The following is a 19,257-nucleotide window of genomic DNA, read 5'->3' on the forward strand; positions in this document are numbered from 1 at the left end:
AATGGACTCTATATGTTATGTAAATGTGTGATCATATAAACATGGCATTGAAAATTAAGGAAAGGATCATGAATATGGGAAAGGGAGGAAGGCAATGGAGGGGAAAAATCGAGGCTGAGGTGCAGTGAAGGCACTATATTTATCAAAAACAATCCCTACTTTAAAAAATGATTGTACATGACAACTTTTTTTCAGGGCAAAATTTTTATGGTCTCTGTAAATTTTTTGCACATTTGAAACCATTGTGAATACTTAATTGTATTAGAAAGTATTTTAAACTAAGCCTTATTTTAATGTCTAAGTACTTGTTATTGAGTTTCTGGTTTGGGGTCATAACCTCAGGTTCACAATTCTCTAGATCATCTCTGAATAAGTTCACAGTTGCTTAATACAGCAACCTTTGACTGATAAATACAATCTGTGTTTATTCCTATCAGCAGCTCATTTCAGTACAAACTTTGGGATGTTAATGATTTTTTTGCCTGCACTATAAATTTTACCTCTCAGCATTTGCTTTAAGCTGAACAAGTGGTCAATGCTGGAATTCTCACAGCATCAAGACAGAGGTTTTGGGATGTCAGCCTACTTTTGGTTTGAAGGAATACCTTTCGCTGCTATAGCGCATAAAAGAGAAATTATTGAAGGAAGCCGTGATAAGTTTGTGATCAGAGATGAAGACACGGTCATAGTGAGTTATCCTAAATCAGGTAAGGAACATCACTGAGAATGATCCTGAACTGTCTGTGGAAGTTTTGGGCTTTAATCATCCTTTATTTAGGTGGTGAATGGAATGCTTTATATATCTCATGTGTTCCATGGTTTGTGGGCTTGGAGAGCTGTATCTGAGAGCATTTCCACTCAGAGGAAAAAGTCTAACCTAATCAATGTAGTCAGAGGAGCAATGACAGTGTTTCCTAAAGCAGATTCTGGTATTGGTTTTTCTCTGTGTGGAAGAGAGATAATGATGAGAATAAACAGATAAAATAGCATCAAGAAAAAAGGCATGAATGTAAGAATATGTGGAGGAGAGGACAAGGTCAGGTAGAAGAATTACCATGGACCTTCTTCACGTAGACGAGAGTCTCAAAACTCAAGGAAAAAAAATAGGCATCATGGTCATTGGGGGAGGAGTGTGGTGGATGGCAGAAGCCGGTTAAGTATTAGGTTGCGCCAGGTGGTGGTGGCGCACACCTTTAATCCCAGCACTCGGGAGGCAGAGGCTGGCGGATCTCTGTGAGTTCAAGGCCAGCCTGGGCTACCAAGTGAGTTCCAGGAAAGGCACAAAGCTACACAGAGAAACGTTGTCTCAAAAAACAAAAAAAAAAATTTTAGGAATAAAAGACCATGATAAATGAAGACCACATGAGAATAGGAAGAAGCAAAGTGCTAGAGAGGCCCACAGAAATCCACAAAGATACCCCCACAATAGACTACTGGCAATGGTCGAGAGACAGCCTGAACTGACCTACTCTGGTGATAGGATGGCCAAACACCCTAATTGTCGTGCTAGAAACCCCATCCAATGACTTACAGAACCGGATGCCGAGATCCACGACCAGGCCCCAGGTGGAGCTCCAGGAGTCCAATTGTTGTTAAGACCAAGGTTGGATAAAGCACAGGGACAAATAGCCAAACGAATGGAAACACATGAACTATGAACCAATAGCTGAGGAGCCCCCAACTGGATCAGCCCCTCTGGATAAGTGAGACAGTTGATTAGCTTGAACTGTTTGGAAGGCCCCCAGGCAGTGGGACCTGGACCTGTCCTTAGTGCATGAGCTGGCTGCTTGGAACCTGGAGCTTATACAGGGACACTTGGCTCAGCCTGGGAGGAGGGGACTGGACCTGCCTGGACTGAATCTACAAGGTTGATCTCAGTCCTCAGGGAAGTCTTTGCCCTGGAGGAGATGGGAATGGGGGGGGGTGTGCTGGGGGAAAGGTGCCGCGGGGGGATGGGAGGGGGGAAAAGAAGGGAATCCATGGCTGATATGTAAAATTAAATTAAATTATAAAATTAAAAAAAAGTATTAGGTTGCCAACATCAAAGGGCAATAACATGGAGAATCTAAGGGCAGTGGACTGCAGGAAAAGGATTCAGATAATAGCCCAGAGAATAATGCTAGAGAAACACTCATTGACAAATGAGCATATAATCACAAATACATGTGTGTATGGTAAATAGACACAGGAAATTTATTTAAGCTAAGGAGAAGCACTACCAATACATACAGTGCAGGATGGATGCATCTTAATGACATTGTATTAAATAAAATGTTTCAGTCTCAAGGACAGATACCATGACTGCATACCTGACAAATATCTGGAATAGGTGAATTCACCGAAACAGAACGGTTCTTGACTGGAGGGAATGTTCAATAGGCAGGTGGGGTTTGCTGAGATTCTCAGTTTTGTTTGGTGACGTATTTTGAATCTTCTGGAAGAATATATTTTGTACTTACACGATGTGGATATTGCAAATACCACATGCTTTTGTGCTTGGAAACAGCTACATTGTAAACTGTATGGTTGTATATTGTTTAAGGCTTTTCAGAAGTGCTCTTGAAATGAGTGACAATAACTTTTCCTTCTTGTTCAGGAACTAACTGGCTGACTGAGACTGTCTGCTTGATTCAGACCAAGGGAAATCCCAAATGGATCCAATCTGTGCCTTTCTGGGAACGCTCGCCCTGGATAGAGTTTCAAGACGGATATCTAACATTAATCAATAAGGAAGGACCACGCCTCATGACTTCCCACCTCCCTTTCCATCTTTTCCCCAAGTCTTTCTTCAGATCCAAGGCCAAGGTAAGTGTCCAGTGGTTGAGAAATCTTTGGCCAAATGCTCATTGAAATTATTCTTCTGCATTGGGCCGTGGACCTCTGCCTGAAATTCATTCTGTGTAGATTTGGAGAGGGAAGTTGGGATTCTCACATACTAGGTGATGCTAATCTGTCCCCTCCTCAGACTATATCAGAGTACCATGATATCAACCACCTCTCAGTGATGCTGGGCAGATATAATGTGAAAAAGTGTATTATCACATTAGGGCATTCAGGGACTATACATACATGTCAAGTAGAGTTCAAACTCTAGTGTACAGTGGATATTACTGTTTTGTTGTCATCAAAGTCATTTAGCTAAAATTGATTCTACATACAGCCCATACCTAATGGGTGAATCACCCAAGCAGAGTTGCTCATAGGGAAAGCAGCCTGAATAGGCACTAATGCTGTAATTTGAGAGATTGTTCAACAATCATGGTTTATCTGTATCCATTGTGTCTTGCTGTGTCTAGCTGTCTATTAAAATCAGTAGCCACAAAAATCACTGACATCACTGATAGGGGATCTCCTAAAGGAATCAGAAATATCCAGGTTCTGACACATCATTGCTCACTGTTAATAAGAAAGTTTTGTGGACGTCCCCACACCTTAGAAACTATAAGTATTTATGCTTAAACACAAAGACAAATGTAGAAAACAATCTCTCTTGAAAGTATCACAATGAAGTTGTGATCGTAAAGCTATATATGTGTGTCTTATCAGGATTTGGAAAAATTTTGTCTGGAGAAATTAAGGCCTAAAAGATGAATTATATAATAATGTCACAATGAGCATTGGGACAAAATATTAATTTCATTAATTAATTAATACTATATTTTTTGAAATTTTTTCTTCTGTTTTTGAGATTGTACTATAATTAAATACATTATTCCCCCTTTCTCTTCCTCTCTCCAGGCTTACCATCATAACTCTCTTTTCTCTCTTTCAAATTTGTGTTTTTTTCATGATTTTTGTTACATCTATATATATATCTACATATTCCTAAGTACCTTGGTACAATCTGCTCAGTATGTACAATGTTACTTGTATGTATGTTTTCAAGGCTAAGAAACTGGTATGGCATAACCAATTGCTATGCTTTTCCCTGGGGAAGTCTATTTCTTTCTGTGTCAGCATTTTTTAGTGCTCATGGGTCTTTGTGTTCACCATTTTGCAATGAAATGTTAGCATTAAACTCTGCATCATGATTCTTTTGAGAGTTTTCTTTTATAGTTACACTTACAGAAATCAATTAGTTTGTCATTTTTCAGATATATTTAACATAGTATGCATTATTCCATGTGTATAAGACATTCTTTCACAGTGGATGGATAATCTTTTACACTGTAAGATAATTGATCTTTACAAGTATTGAATCAATCTTGTTTTTTTCTAGTTGCTGTTGGTTTTTTTTACAGAATTAGTGAACACAGTCATTTTGCTATTTCATTTTTGTAAATCAAAATTATAAAAGAAGATTCTGATAAATATAGATATTTTGCACTTCTGTTCATATTTTGTTCAAATAAAAATGATAAAAATTTTTAGAAACCTCACTGATATTTGATTGACTTTTCATATAAACTATGCCAGATAAAATCGGTTTATGACTATATTGACCTTCATTTACATGTTTTTCCATTTAAGGTGATCTATATCATCAGAAATCCCAGAGATGCTCTTGTGTCTGCTTATTTTTTCTTTCGTAACACAAAACTTATCGATAATCCAGAGTCACTAGGAACTTACTTTGAATGGTTTCTCAAAGGAAATGGTGAGTGTCCTGTTAAATATAGGGGTTGAGGGAGGCTCAGTTACATTTATGAAGACAAGGTTTGATATAGCTTAGGATGGCCTTGAATTCTCAATAGAGATAGGGATTACCTTGAAGATCTGCTCCTCCTCCCTCTACCTCATGAGTTCTAGAACTACAAGCACTCACTTCTATATTCTGTTTATTTAATTCTGGGCTTCAATCCCCAAGTCATTTATGTTATCTAACTTGGTTACAACTCTAGCCTTTAGTATATTCTGTAATTTTCTCTTAGCTCCGTCTTATTCCTCTACACTCTACCACCTGTTGATCCAAGGATCATTACCATTACAAACCTAATTGTGAAGTCTTCCTGTTCTCATAAGCCACTGCCTAATGGCACAGCTACAGCTTGACCTATGACTAACCATCCTGGCAATATTTGGAGTAGCTAGTCTTTGTAGTACTAATGAAGATGTTATACCTTGTGGTTAACAGAACAACAGTGATAGCAACAACACTAGGACCTATTCCCTCCCCATCATGGATACTTGACCATGCTTACTGTATCAGATGTGAAGTCTTCTTAATCAGAAAATGATTGGTTACTCTGATACCACAATTGCAGTTATTGCACCAGTGGGTGTATGTTGTATGGATGTTTAAAATATAGATATCAGTGTCCATAGATGAGTGTAATATTATTAACAAGACACTCCCACTAGAATCGTACATAAACCTTTTGTTACAATGAAGGCTATTCAGCAGAAAGGCATATTTCAGCTCATTACCAGTTTTCTTTCCTTATGTTGTGTGACAAGACTGGTTTTAGGAATAGGGTCTTAGCTGGGCAGTAGTGGTGCACATCTTTAATCCCAGCACCAGGGAAGCAGAGCCAGGTGGATCTCTGTGAGTTCAAGGCCAGCCTGGTCTACAGAGCAAGATCCAGGACAGGCACCAAAATTAGACAGAGAAACCCTGTCTCGAAAGCAAAAATAAATAAATAAATAAATAAATAAATAAATAAATAAATAAATAAATAAATAGGGTCTTACCAACCAGTTTTTGTGGGCAACTGACAATAATGACAATTGTCTATATTATTTGGATCCTCAGGCCCATTTTAGGCAACAACTCCTAGGGAGGCATCCCAATAATAGCAATGCAGTTTTTATTTTATAACCAATAACTTCTGGGAGCAGTAGTATCTGCTCATGAAAGCTGCCTTGATTTAAACTCTGTAATACATTTTTAAATGAGCTTACAAACTAATGAGTTTGTATATGGCATTTTCATATATTCTTGGTTTTGGTTAATTCTATCCCTTATTTACCCACCCCATTTTTGCATCCACACAATCACTCTCATATTCCCTCATTCATATTGATACCATATGTGTCCTGGTACTTCTCTCTCCTTAAGGTCTCTTTTTTTTCTTGCTTCTCTTCTAATGGTTCTTTTCTACCTTCCTCTCCTTTATTTACACATCAAGGTAAACATGCTAATAATGTGTCTAGGATCCAAGTATGAGAGAAAAGATGCAGTGTTTGTCTATCTGTGCTTGTGTTACCTCATTAAGTATATTTTCCAGTTGCAACTATTTTACTGAGAATTTCCTAATTTCATCTTTAAAGTGGAATGAAATTTTATTGTGTGTACATATCACAATCTCATCTATTTTCTTTCTTTTTTTTCCCAAGACAGGGTTTCTCTGTGTAGCTTTGCGCCTTTCCTGGATCTCGCTCAGTAGACCAGGCTGGCCCCGAACTCACAGAGATCCTCCTGCCTCTGCCTCCAGAGTGCTGGGATTAAAGGCATGTGCCACCACCGCCCGGCCCTCATCTATTTTCAATTGATGAGCATCTAGGCTAAACCTGTTCTGTAGCTATTGTGAATAGAGCTGCAATTAGCACAACTGTTCAAGTGCCTATGCAGTTGTATATATCTAAGTCTATAGTAGTATATACCTACCTAGTTTGAGTAAATACCTAAGATTTGATAGCTGGGTCATATGAATTTTTGTTTTCATCTTTGTTAATGATTCCCACAGTGATTTAAATAATGGCTATGCAGTTTTCAGTCCCAACAGTGTTTTTCTTTCCCCACAATTTTTCTGAAAATTAAAAAAATTAAAAACTAAATTTTATTATAAAGCAACTTGTACATAAATAAAAACCAGATTCACCAAAATTATTGAAACTCAAAGTCTATACAATACTGAATTTATATACAGTTAGAATTGGTATCCAAAAGAGAAGCTGGGAAACATCATATTAAATGTTATAATTTCAGTATTGCTTATATTTCACCCAATTTTGGACCACAAAACCCCCAAATCCATGAGAAATTTAGAACAAGAATAACATTTGACTATATACTCTTTCAACAGTCCTGTCCATTACTTGCATCTACTTCTTTCTCATTCCTTTGTATTTAAATTATCTTTTCTTTTCAAACATTTTCAACATACACTTCAAACATTTATTTGGTTTTTTTTCCTTTTTTTGTCTTTTTTGTTGTCATTTCTGAGATGCATTTTCTCTATGTTACAGCTCTGGCATAATTTTTTTAAATAATCGTGGCCATTCTGACATAGATAAGATAGACTCCTAAGTTGTTTTTAGTTTTTATTTGTATTTTCTTGATAGCTAATCAAGGAATTTTTGATTTTGATCCATTTCTTTCTTTATATTGAATATTTTATTATCTTTAATTCTTTTTAGATACTAGATACACATTTTCTGGAAGCATATAACTTGCAAAGATTTCTTCCATTGTATTACCTGAATCTTCACATGATTAATTATTTCTTTTAGTGGATAGAAATCTTTTGATTTCAAGGGATCCCACTTGTTGAGTACTTGCCTTATTTTCTGAGTGAGATGAGTAGCATTTAGAAAGTCCTTACCTGTGATTACCTCTCAAAGTGCACTTCCTGTATTTTCCTCAACTGTGTCATAGTTTTGTATCTTCTGTTGAGGGTCTTGATACATTTACAACTGGTGTACATGTGTGTGTGTGTGTGTGTGTGTGTGTGTGTCTGTGTGTGTGTGTGTGATGAAGGATTAAGATTGAAATTCATTCTTCTACACATAGCAATCTAGTTTCTAAAAAGCCATGTACTAAAGATACCAAGATCTTACTTCCAATGCATGTTTTTGATATTTTGTCAAAAATACAGTGCCTGCAGTTGTGTGAACTTATGTCTTGGTTTTCATTTCAATTAATCCACATGTTTGTTTGGTGTCAGTGCTTTGCTGTTTTCATTTCTCTATCTCTGTAGCATAACTTGAAATAAGGTCCTATCTTTTTCCAAAGTTGCTTTGATTATGTGCAATTGTTTGTGCTTTTGTATGAATTTATTATTGAATTTGTTCTTAAGAAATTACAAAGATGTATAAATTATGTTCTGCTTATTGAAGCCCTTTGCCCTCTGTTATCTCCCTCTCACCTTTAGTAACCCCCATTCCCTACAGTTCTCCTTTATAACTTTCACATCTCTTTATTGGTGACCCATTCAATTTAACCATGATTATTATCTTCTGTGGGAATGTGGGTTTTGACTACCAATAGAAACCTAGTTGGCACCTCACTGGGGACACAACTGAAGACAGCTTGAGTCGGCTGTTTGAAACCTGGGGCCTATGCAGGGTCCCTTGGCTCGGCCTGGGAGGAGGGGACTGGACCCACCTGGACTGAGTCCACCAGGTTGATCTCAGTCTGTGGGGAAGGCTTTGCCCTGGAGGAGATTGGAATGGGGGGGCGGGCTGGGGGGAAGGTGAGGGGGGGGAGGGGGGAGAACAAGGGAATCTGTGGCTGATATGTAGAACTGAATTGTATTGCAAAATAAAAATTAAAAAAAAAGTTATCAGTAGATAATTTTAATGTAACACCTCTTAGATTTTTTCCCATAGAGTGATAGATATCTTGGAATTCCCACTCATACCTTCTTCCTATATTATCTTTGTTCTTATTGGATTGTCCCACATCTTTCACCTTGCCTTCACACCATGATATATTTTTCTTTTAAAATTTTCTTATTTATTGTGATCTAGTGTACATGTGTGCATAAGTGTCTGTGTGGTACCCACATCTCACAGAACATTTGGAAGAACCTGAGAAAAACCTTGTGGAGTCAGTTGTCCATTTCTAATTTATATGGTTTATAGAGACTGAGGTCTGGTCATCAGGTTTACATGATAAGCATTTTACCCATTGTCATATCATTACCACACCATTCCTTTTTGTATCACTATTTAATTCATTTACAATGTATTTGTTGTGGAGATCATTTTGTGCTACTTTATACTTTTCATTTTACAGTATAGCTTATTCTTTAAAATTATATTATCATAGGAGTTTGACAGAAGGCTCTGGCCAAAAGAACTTAATGCTTTTTAGAAGAAGGTGCTTTGTTTCCCAGAGCCCTCACAGAGTGGCTCACTACTTCCTGTAACTCTAGCTTCAGAGGAAACCAACACTCTCAGCTCTGTAGACACACACACACACAGACTTGTACTCACATAAGAACATATAAACATACAAAAATAAAAATACAATAAACCATTGAAAATTTATTTCTTTATCCACAAGTTTCTAGAGATTTGTATTTTCTCCAAATATACATGTTTAAAATCCCCAGTCTCTTTCTACTTTTCCTGCTCTCTCTCTCTCCTCTTCCCCCACACCTCTTTCTCTACCAGTTTACTTATGTACCTCACTCTGGTCATTCATGTAATTATTAATGTGGTCATATAACCTTGATACATACCTTCTTTTGATTTCACTCAACAGGTTGCTTTATTGATGGTAATCTTCCTTTCTGTCATATTATGAGATGCCATGCTTTACATATTTGTAACTGGAGCTTTCAGACTTCCTCAGGAAGTTGTCCAGGTGGCAAGAATGTACTTGACTTGTTATTGAATATTACTTACCACTAACACTAAAATTTTGTGGTTGTTTGTTGTTGGATACAGCCACTAGGTCTCATAATTTGATACTTATCAATTAAAGTGTAACATATAATAAATTTAAAGATACATAGATTAATATTTATTGGCTAATTTAAGATATAAAAGCTACAATGAAAAAAGCTTGCAGTTATAATTAATATAAGCCTCTGTGTGTTTAAATTGGTTCTGGGTGGCTGTGGGCCAGGCAGGACACAGGAAAGCTCAAGCTACATTTAGTGCCCAACATGGGGCAAGAATTTCCACCCAAAACTTGAGAAAGTTTAAAAAAAAGGATTCTAAAAGGGAGCTAAAAACAGCTTCCTAGTGTGTCTGTCAGGCCAGCTGCAGCCTGAGGGCTTGAGTATGGCAGGTTTGTGGCATGTGGGCTTGAGCATGGCAGATTCCCTCCAGAGTATAGAGAAGCATCCCCATGCTGCATTTTGGATTTAGCTTTTGATGGTATGGACAAAAGAAAAAAAGGAAGAGGCTTTGGGCTACACATTTCTGGGTGGAAGCACAGACCCACAGCCTCCTGGAGTCAGTGGACATCATGGCTGCTAGAGACAATGGTGAATTATCTCCACCATGTTGAAAAGCTGAGGTGGGCAGAGTCAGCACCCAAGACTGTCACTTCAGTACTAGCCACTGCAGTTTAAAGCAATAGACTCACAATGAGACAGATTCAAATGGGATAAACCCTAAAGAGTTTATAGTGTGTGTAAAAATATATATAGGCTTAGAAGAGAGAGGAAAAGGAATATAGAGAGTTATATAAAATAGGTTTTAAAGAGTAAAGTCTTTAAAGAGACAGTAAAAGTAATATAAAAATGAGCCACATAAAGATGGAAATCATACACAGAGTCTGGATTATGTTGTCATTGAGATTTTTAACTGTAGAAAGACATTTGATTATAAGGGCTGCTTTGTTAAACCAATATATGTATTTTAAAGGTATTTTGACTTAAAAATTTGGATCTAAGGATATGTTGCTTTGGAAAGGAGGCTCTGCGTTTTTTTCCACAGAAAGCCAGAGGCTATGGATTTGTTCCAGATTAAGAAGGTTCAGATTTGATCAAGCCAGACATCCTGAACCTTAACAGGTGGTACCTGTCAAGAATGGTTATAACCAGGCTTCCCAGGACTTGAACATTATCTCACATTTTCTCAGGATTCCCCTAAGATTACCAGCACCCTCAATCAGCAGGGGTAGTATGAGAAGCTACTCCTAAATTCCCAAAATATTGTTTATAAATGTTTATTTTTGTTTAAAGCAGGTGGATTATAAATACAATTTCTTTCTCAAGAGGAAAAGAGAATGTTATAGATATGACAAGATGAAAGGGTAGATTATTATTTAAAAATGTTTTACATTGCTATGGATTTTAGTTTATTGATACAAATTTAAAGTTAATTTTTTTGTGCTGTATGTATATTTATACTCTTTTTGGAATTATTTTTTTTGTGCAACTCATTTAAAGTTGTAATGTATCATTAAGAAATACATATTCATAGTTAATCATCTAAGATAATCAAACTTGTAGTCATGTTAGTTAAGTTGTCTAGATATACATAGATATATTTCAATTATGTACGTAATCTTCAAACAGTTCAAAGACCTAAAGAATATGGAATTTAAAATATTTTAAGAACTTTGACTTTCTGGACATTGAGACATGTCTGCTCCTGGCAGCACCAGTCTACTTCAGAGAAGATAATGGGCCTTGAAGAAACTCATTATGAAGTTTGCTTTCTTTGTTGCAAAAGTTAGCCAACGGACAAAAAATTGCCCTTGCCTTGATTGCTTGACAATAAATATGTTGAATTAAGTGGACATGCAGGACCCATAAAAGGTGACCACTGAATTTTGCAAGATAAGATGGTTCTTCAGGTACCTACTTAACAGATGAGACTGCCAGACATTCCACAGGACACAGAGAGAAGCAACTGAGAGACACTAGGCCTATAGACTAATTAAGGATGCAACAATGTTGCATGTAACTGTTCAGGTAGCCAGCTCTCTCTGTCATTCTAGATTTTTGGAAGTTGCGTACAATGTATTTCTTGCTTACTTAAGTAATATATCCTTCTGGGGTCTTTGATGTAGTTGAAGACTAGATAGTTCTAATTATAATTTCCCTTGGTTATGATAAAAGTTAAATTACATATGAAACCTTAGACTCACACATATAGGACAGATAGAATATTTTCTTTAATTTTACAAAATACAAATAGATTAGATATTGTAACTGTAATTATTGCTTGATAACTATTTTGTTATTTGTAATTTTAATATGTTAAGTTAAAACCTTCCTTTTGTTTAGACAGAAAAGGGGAAATGGTGAGGAAGTGTCATTCTGTATTCTGTGAATATGTGTTGCTTGATTAGTTGATAAATAAAGCCATTTGACCTATAACAAGGCAGTTTAGAGGCAGGGTAGAAATTAAAAGAGAGAGACAGGAAGAATGAGAGAAGAGATGCCAGTGAGCCACAGTTATGCAGTTAAAGCCACAGAACATGTGGAGATACACAAATTAATAGTTATGGGATAATTTAAGATATAAAAAATAGCTAGCAAAAAGTTTGAGCCATGACCTTGCAGTTATAATTAATATAAGCTTCTGTGTATTTACTTGGGGGGGATGCAAGTGGGAGAGATGTGTCCCTATCACCAGCAGGTCAGGACACACGAAATCTTCCAACTACAGCCTTGTTGGGAATACACTTTGTAATTCATGTCCCCAAATTACCTTTTAAGACAATTTTCCAAAGCAGAACTGCTATTAATTATTATCAATATTTCTTATTAGCTTATTTTTGGTGCACTCACTAACATGCTTTTGGTTTTTTTGGTTTTGAGACAGGATCTGTTGTATCCCAAGTTGACACGAAATTCATTATGTAATTGAAAATTACGTTGAATCCCTGGTCTTTGGGCTCTCCCTTCTGGTTTTTTGTTTTGTTTTGTTTTGTTTTGTTTTTCAAGACAGGGTTTCTCTGTGTAGCTTTGCGCCTTTCCTGGAACTCACTTGGTAGCCCAGGCTCACCTGCCTTCTTAATTTTTGCATTACATATGTGTGACACATCATTTCACTTGGCTTCTAGCTTTTCTTTTTATGCATGTATGTATTAGTGTTTATGATGAAGTGCATGCAAATGTGAAAATGTAGGTGTTCTTATGCTAAAGACAGATGATAATATCAGGTGTTGAACCTTGATTTCTACCTTGTTTGAGACAATCTCCTTCTTGTACATCCCTGTGTATGGCACATTGGCAGGTCCTAAGCTTGTAGGCAATCTCCTGTCACCACCTCTCATGTCATAGTAGGGGTACTAGGTTTAAAAAAAACAGGCTTCATCACCATGTTTGAATGGATTTTGAGGATCCAAACTCAGGTCTTGTGACATACAAGGCAATTGATTATCTTTGAGCTATCACATGTGCCCAGCTTTCAATCTCTTTAAGTAACTTAATTCTCTCATATATTATGCAATTCACTTTATCTCTACACATTCTCTGTAGATCATTTATCACCGCCAGGTTTCAATCAAATCTTAGATTCATTGAATTCATGTGTCCTACTTCTCTGGCAATGACTTAAGTCTTACTTTCTCTCCTGACTAGATTCAGTTGGTTCTTCAGATAATGGGGAACAATACAAGCCTGCAATGGAGGGTGAGGCATGAAGAGACAGCACAACTAGACAGGAACAGTTAGGACACTCTGACTAGTGAAAACACATCAAAATAGTACTAGAAATGTAAATGATACATTGGGTTGAATGTGGAAGGCTATGCCTTGAACATCTCTAGCTGTCTATGATTTGCTGTCTTTGGTCTTAAGGACTCATTATTCACAAGTTGTGGAACCTTAGAGGTGGTTGTTAGTGGGAATAGATCTCCCTCAGAAGGGGTTAATAGAGTTCTCCAGACATTATGGTAATAAAAAGTCCCAAGCTGGAAATGCTCAGAATCCTCTGGCTTCTTGTACTCTTGTGATCACATTTTACCAACTCATGCCTTTGTCACTGCTACTTGCCAATAGGATGTCTCCTCATGGCACCAGTAGTAAATCTGTGAGGTGATGAGTTCACTAATGAACTGGATTTTATCTGCTTACTAACTTTGTGTGTGTGGTAAATGGTATCATTGAAATGATGACCAGCCTTCAGGAGCTCAAGGATTGAAGAGGAAGCCATAGAGTCAGCAAACTAATCACTTAACTTGACTTTACTATCTGAGGGTGTAAAACTTAATTCGCTGGGGCCAGAGAGAGGACAAAATTTAACTCTCTGGGGCCAACAAAAAAGGAGGAAACATGCACAAACATTTGTATTTCTCCATCATTTTCTCTCTGTTCTTCCTCTATGTTTCTCTTACAGCTTGTACATCTGAACAAAATCTCTCAGGCAATATAAAACTTACAATGTGGTTACATTCTATTTGTCACGTGCATGAGTACAATGAATAGAGTTAGAAAACATAATTTCCAATTTCCCTCAAGTGATTAAACATCCTACATATTATGGATGTAAAACAAATTATCCCACGAACCCACATACATTCATATCCAAGCAACTTGGTATAGATTAAAAGAATATATATAGATTAACAGAATATAAGCCAGTAAGATATATTTCTCAACGATTGTTTTACTGCCAGGCTGAATTTTGTGGTTACAAAGGAAGGATCAATAATTTTATTACTTATCTCAAATGGTAATCCTATGAACAATCTTAAAAGAATCACAAACCCAAATTATTATGTATAAAAAACACTCATTCTTCTGTCTTTTAAATACTCAGATTGTGTATTCATTCATCAATAGCTTTTTTGTATCAGGAAGCAGAGGGCATAAATGGGCATTTATTAATCACTGTCTTTGAATTAATTATCAGGATTTAAGGCATTAAGGAATTAATCATCATCTTGGATTGCCAAACTATCCTAACAAGAAAGATCCATCTGCAAATAATAACTAGGCTGCTTTGTTCTTGTTTCTTGACCTCGATGAGTCCCTCACTCAACTATGTGCCTTTCTAAACTTTAGATGGTTTCCCCAAGTTTTTCATCTCAAAGTTATTAACAAAATTATCTTATCCTATCTATAAGTCATATTGAAAGCTTTTTTTTTTAGCTATGATGCACACTGAAGCCCATGTCACATCTCTCAACATTAAGATTAAAAGAACTTGAGCTAGCTTAACTTCTGGGACACAATTGTGTTCTTGTTCATTTTTTACTCTTTTGGGTGGTCTACCACCCGGCTCCCAAATGTATCACACAAGGAGGCTTATTCTTACTTGTAAACACCTGGGCTTAGTTTGACTTGTTTCTTGCCCGCTTTCCTTAACTTCAATTAACTCATCTCTCTTTTGCCCCTGGGATTTTTCCCATTCTCTTACATCTGTAAATCTTACTCTTACTCTTACTCCTACTGGCACTGGCTGTGTATCTGGTTGGCTGACTCTGATGTCCTCCTTCTTCTCTCTCATTCATTGATCATTTTTACTCCCAGAATTCTTCTACATATTCTCTGCCTGCCAGCCCCTTCTGTCCTTTCTCATGCCTCACTATTGGCTTCAGTTCTTTATTAGACCATCGGGTGTTTAGACAAGTACCATAACACAACTTCACAGCGTTAAACAAATGCAACATAAAAAGTAACATACTTTAAAATAATATTCTACAGCACAATTGTTTTTCTTAATCATTAACCTAAACCACAATCCATATGGATCCTCAAAAGAAACTAGGTATGTGACATTTCCTTGTTCTTGTTTTCTATTCTCTGCAGCCCATGCTTTATCATGGGCAGGGGAAACACCATATCTTGCTTTTGACTTTATTAGTTTCCCTACGAAACTAAACTCTATCATAATCAATTACTATATTTATTAAAGAACCTAAATTACCAAAATCCCATTTAAACTATCACTATTATTTTGTATAAAACCATTGCTTTAAACAGAATAGCTTAGGAGGAAATAATTTTTACAATAATTCACAAATAAAAATGCCCGGTAGAATAGGATATTTCCCGGAGATAGTCATAATAAATTAAGGGAAGTGGGGATTTTCCCACATACATTCACACCATTCTAGATACCATAGGAAAATAGCAGCGGCAAAAATGTAAAGGTGCAACATTAGCAAAAGACATTCTAGAGCCAAAGCCTTTGAGGCCTTACCTATCTGAGATTCACCCATTAGAACTTTCCTTCCTGGTGGATCAACCTACTGATCTTCAGTTGCCACCTAATGCTCCTCTGACATGGCTACATAAAATATCACATTAAATGCTGTAAATACTGGTTTTGTTTTTCTTAGTAAATTTCTCTGCCATTTGTGGAAAGTGAATAATAATAGGCAGACCTCAATTTTATTCTTTGTAATCAATAATTTCCTTCCCCTTTCACACAGTGCTATATGGATCATGGTTTGAGCACACCCGTGACTGGCTGTCTATGAGAGGAAATGACAACTTCCTGTTACTGAGCTATGAAGACATGAAAAAGGTAACTGTCATTCTTACAGAAATCACAAAATCCTTTAGCAATTCACCCCATGCAGCACCCTACATTATTCAATATCCCTATTCCACCTACTCTATCACTGGTAGGATCATGAAGAGTCACTAAATGTGATATTATACCCTATTTCCTTTATTAAGATGCATCTGTCACTTACTCTCCAGCCTCCTAGTCACCCTACTTGACCCTGAAGTAGGTTGGAGAAGCTCAAACTTGTTCTAGTGGTTTTTCAATTCTGTCTATGCAACAATTTTGATACAGTTGATAATCCAGTGGTAGTGGGGAAGGGGTAAATAGTGTCATTCCACTGGTGTGCCGAAATGTATGCCATCTCTCTTTGATGAAAAGAAGAGGGACAAAGGCATTCAACCTTTCAGGGAATAAGGTGTCTTGTGCTCTGAAGTACTGAGGGTTTCTGCATGGTGAGCTAGATGACACTGGAAATTTCAATAGTCTTAGAAGAGAATATCTAAAATGTTTCAACACTAAGTAATGAAATATATCTAAATACTCTGATAGGCCATACCCTTATGTTATTTTGCAGGTTTCATTTCATTGAAATGTCCCACTGCAAGTCATAAATATGTTTAAGTAATATGTGTGTGTCACAAATATCTCTTACTTTAAAAATAAACAAAATCATATTTTGTCAGGGTGTCACATGATTGTAAACCTTGCACTGAGAGATAGAGACTGACTCAGAACTACAGGCCATCTTTGGTTGTCTGATATGTTTGAGGCCAGCCTTGGGTACAAGAGACCTTGTTTCAAAAGACTACTAAGGAAAATAATTTTGAAGTTCATTCGTCTATTTTATTTTCATGTAATTAAAAAAAAATCTTCCCTCCAATGATGGGCACATAATAATGAAACCAAGCATATAAGCAAAAAAGTATTCTCATTTGATCAGCAATTCAAAAATTTAAGTAGTTTGAAAGTTATATGTGAAATATAACCATCATTTACACATTTATATATCAACGATAAAGATATCAATTGTACTTTTTACTGAGCAAAACAAAATTGTGCTGAGCAAACAATCTGTCAGAAAAAATACTTGTCCACCTTCAGAATTCTTCAAAAATTTAGTTAAGGAGAAGCAATTTTACAGCCACTGCTAACCTTATAGAAGTAGATTCTAGTGATGACAAAGGCTGCTGATAGTTCTATCTTCTTTTTTGTTGCTTTGATTTCTCATATTATATTTTTTATTGTTTAAAACAATTATATATATATATGTATGCATGGTTTTTGGAGACAGAGATTCTCTGTGTAGATTTTGGAGTCTGTCCTTCAACTCAATTTGTAGAACACGCAGAAATCTGCCTGCCTCTGCCTAATGAGTGCTGGGATTAAAGACGAGCACCACCACACATGGCAGTTTAAATATATTTTGATCATATTCTGTCCCTCACACAATTCCTTCCAAATTGTCTCCCCTTCCTTACACACCGAACTTTAAATTCTTTTTTTAAAAAAATCCCCAAATGAAAACGATAGCAAAAGAGAAAAACACTATGAGACTGGACTAGGCCCTCTGCATAGGCAAGACTGTTGTGTAGTTTGCTCTGCTTAATGGGCCCCCTGACAGTGGGATCAGGAACCATCCTTGGTGCACAGCAGGTTTTTGAGAGTCCACACATCCTAGGGTGGGACAACTTACACAACCTTGGTGCAGGAGTAGGGAATTGGACCTGCCTCAACTGAGAGTATCAGGCTCTGCTCACTCCCCATCGTAGGTCTCACATTGGAGGAGATGGGAATGGGGGTGTGGGCTGAGGGGGAAGCCTATGGGGGTCAGAGGAAGGTGGAGAAGGGGATGGTGGTCAGTATGTAAAATGAATAGAAAATTTCTAATACTAATAAAAAAAGGAACAAAAGAAAAACACCAAAGTGTAACAAAGTGTGAGCGCTCCCACCACCCCAAAAACTATGGAGTCTATTATATGTCAGTCATTTACTCCTGCACATGAAGACTGCCCTGAAGTGGTTGATATATACAGGGTCACTGCACTGGAGAGGCCTAATTTTCCCTCTCCAGGCAGGTGTAAATGACAGTTCAGGTGTTAACCTTTACCCTAGTGGCTAGATTTTCATTCATTCATTCATTATTTTTTAAATGTTTAACAAAATAAAACACAATATGATGAAACAATACTATCATCTTAGAGTTGGACAAGACAAATCAACAGAACAAAAGCATCACTATGGCACAAAAATCAGAGATCCATGTGATTGAACACTTGGGAAGCCCATAAAATCATGAAAGTAGAAACTCTAATTTATAAGTAGAGAACTGGTGCAGACATGGAGCACAGTGCAGCATGCTTCAGAATGTGGCTTCTTATGTGTTTTTCTCATGCTGATGTGGAGGGCCTTGTTTTCTTCATGTCTTCCCTCCTCTCTGGCTCTTACGCTTTCTTCTTCTGAGGAGGAGTTTTGGAGGGATTTTTGGAGGGATTTAGTGGAAACATACCATTAAGAACTGATTTGTTCAGAAGTATCCACTCTGTGTAATGTCTGTCTGAGGGTCTCTTATTTGTTCTTGCCAGCTTCATGAGAAAGCTTCTCTGATGATGGCTGAACAAGGCACAAATCTGAGCATAGCAGTATTCGTTAGGAGTCATTTTGTCACTAAATTGTTAGATCAGTATTAGTTTCCTTTACACTAGGTCCCCAGGCTATTTAACCTCTGGTCAGCAAAGCAGTGTCAGGTAAAGATTCCATCTCATGAAGTGGGCCTTAAGTAAAATAAATTATTGGTTATTTCCTCCCATGAGCTTTGTGCAAACATTACTCCAGCATATCTCTCAGGACAAAATTGTAGATCAAAGTATTTGTGGCTAGATTAATGTTTACATTTCTCTTTTGATAGTATGCATAGTACCATCTTTTAATAACGATGATGGAATGTGGAGCTGACAGCAGTATGTAATCACCAGCATCTCCATGGTTGATGAGTGATAAAGGTGTTGTCTTCAGCAATGAGTCCTTGCTGTCAGTTTGTGGAGAGCAAACTATAGTCTTGGCAAAGGCTTGTGTTAGGGGTCCTGTGGAATCCCTTTGGCCAAGAACTCACTAGGTGTAACCCAATACCAGACAAGAGATGGTCATTTGGAACATGATCTCCCCCATTATTTGGTAATATTATTTAGATTGTCATCATATGTGTATATATTTTAAGAAGTTTTTATT

At 37.0% G+C, this 19,257-nt stretch overlaps 1 protein-coding gene across 2 annotated transcripts in view; it reads left to right on the forward strand.

Annotated features, from left to right (window-relative positions):
• The first annotated feature begins 480 nt into the window (after window positions 1-480).
• Window positions 481-19,257, forward strand: part of LOC131901892 (sulfotransferase 2A1-like) — a 30,489-nt gene continuing 11,712 nt past the window's right edge. Inside the window, exons 1-4 of one of the 2 annotated variants that reach the window (XM_059252959.1) lie at window positions 481-707; window positions 2,597-2,805; window positions 4,471-4,597; window positions 15,953-16,047. In XM_059252959.1, the coding sequence (XP_059108942.1) occupies window positions 536-707; window positions 2,597-2,805; window positions 4,471-4,597; window positions 15,953-16,047 (603 nt within the window). In that variant the 5' untranslated portion in view covers window positions 481-535. The remainder of the gene's footprint in view (window positions 708-2,596; window positions 2,806-4,470; window positions 4,598-15,952; window positions 16,048-19,257) is intronic. The other variant, XM_059252960.1, reaches the window with a different exon arrangement.

Source organism: Peromyscus eremicus, unplaced genomic scaffold (genome assembly GCF_949786415.1).
Source record: "Peromyscus eremicus unplaced genomic scaffold, PerEre_H2_v1 PerEre#2#unplaced_603, whole genome shotgun sequence".
Classification (NCBI taxonomy): domain Eukaryota; kingdom Metazoa; phylum Chordata; class Mammalia; order Rodentia; family Cricetidae; genus Peromyscus; species Peromyscus eremicus.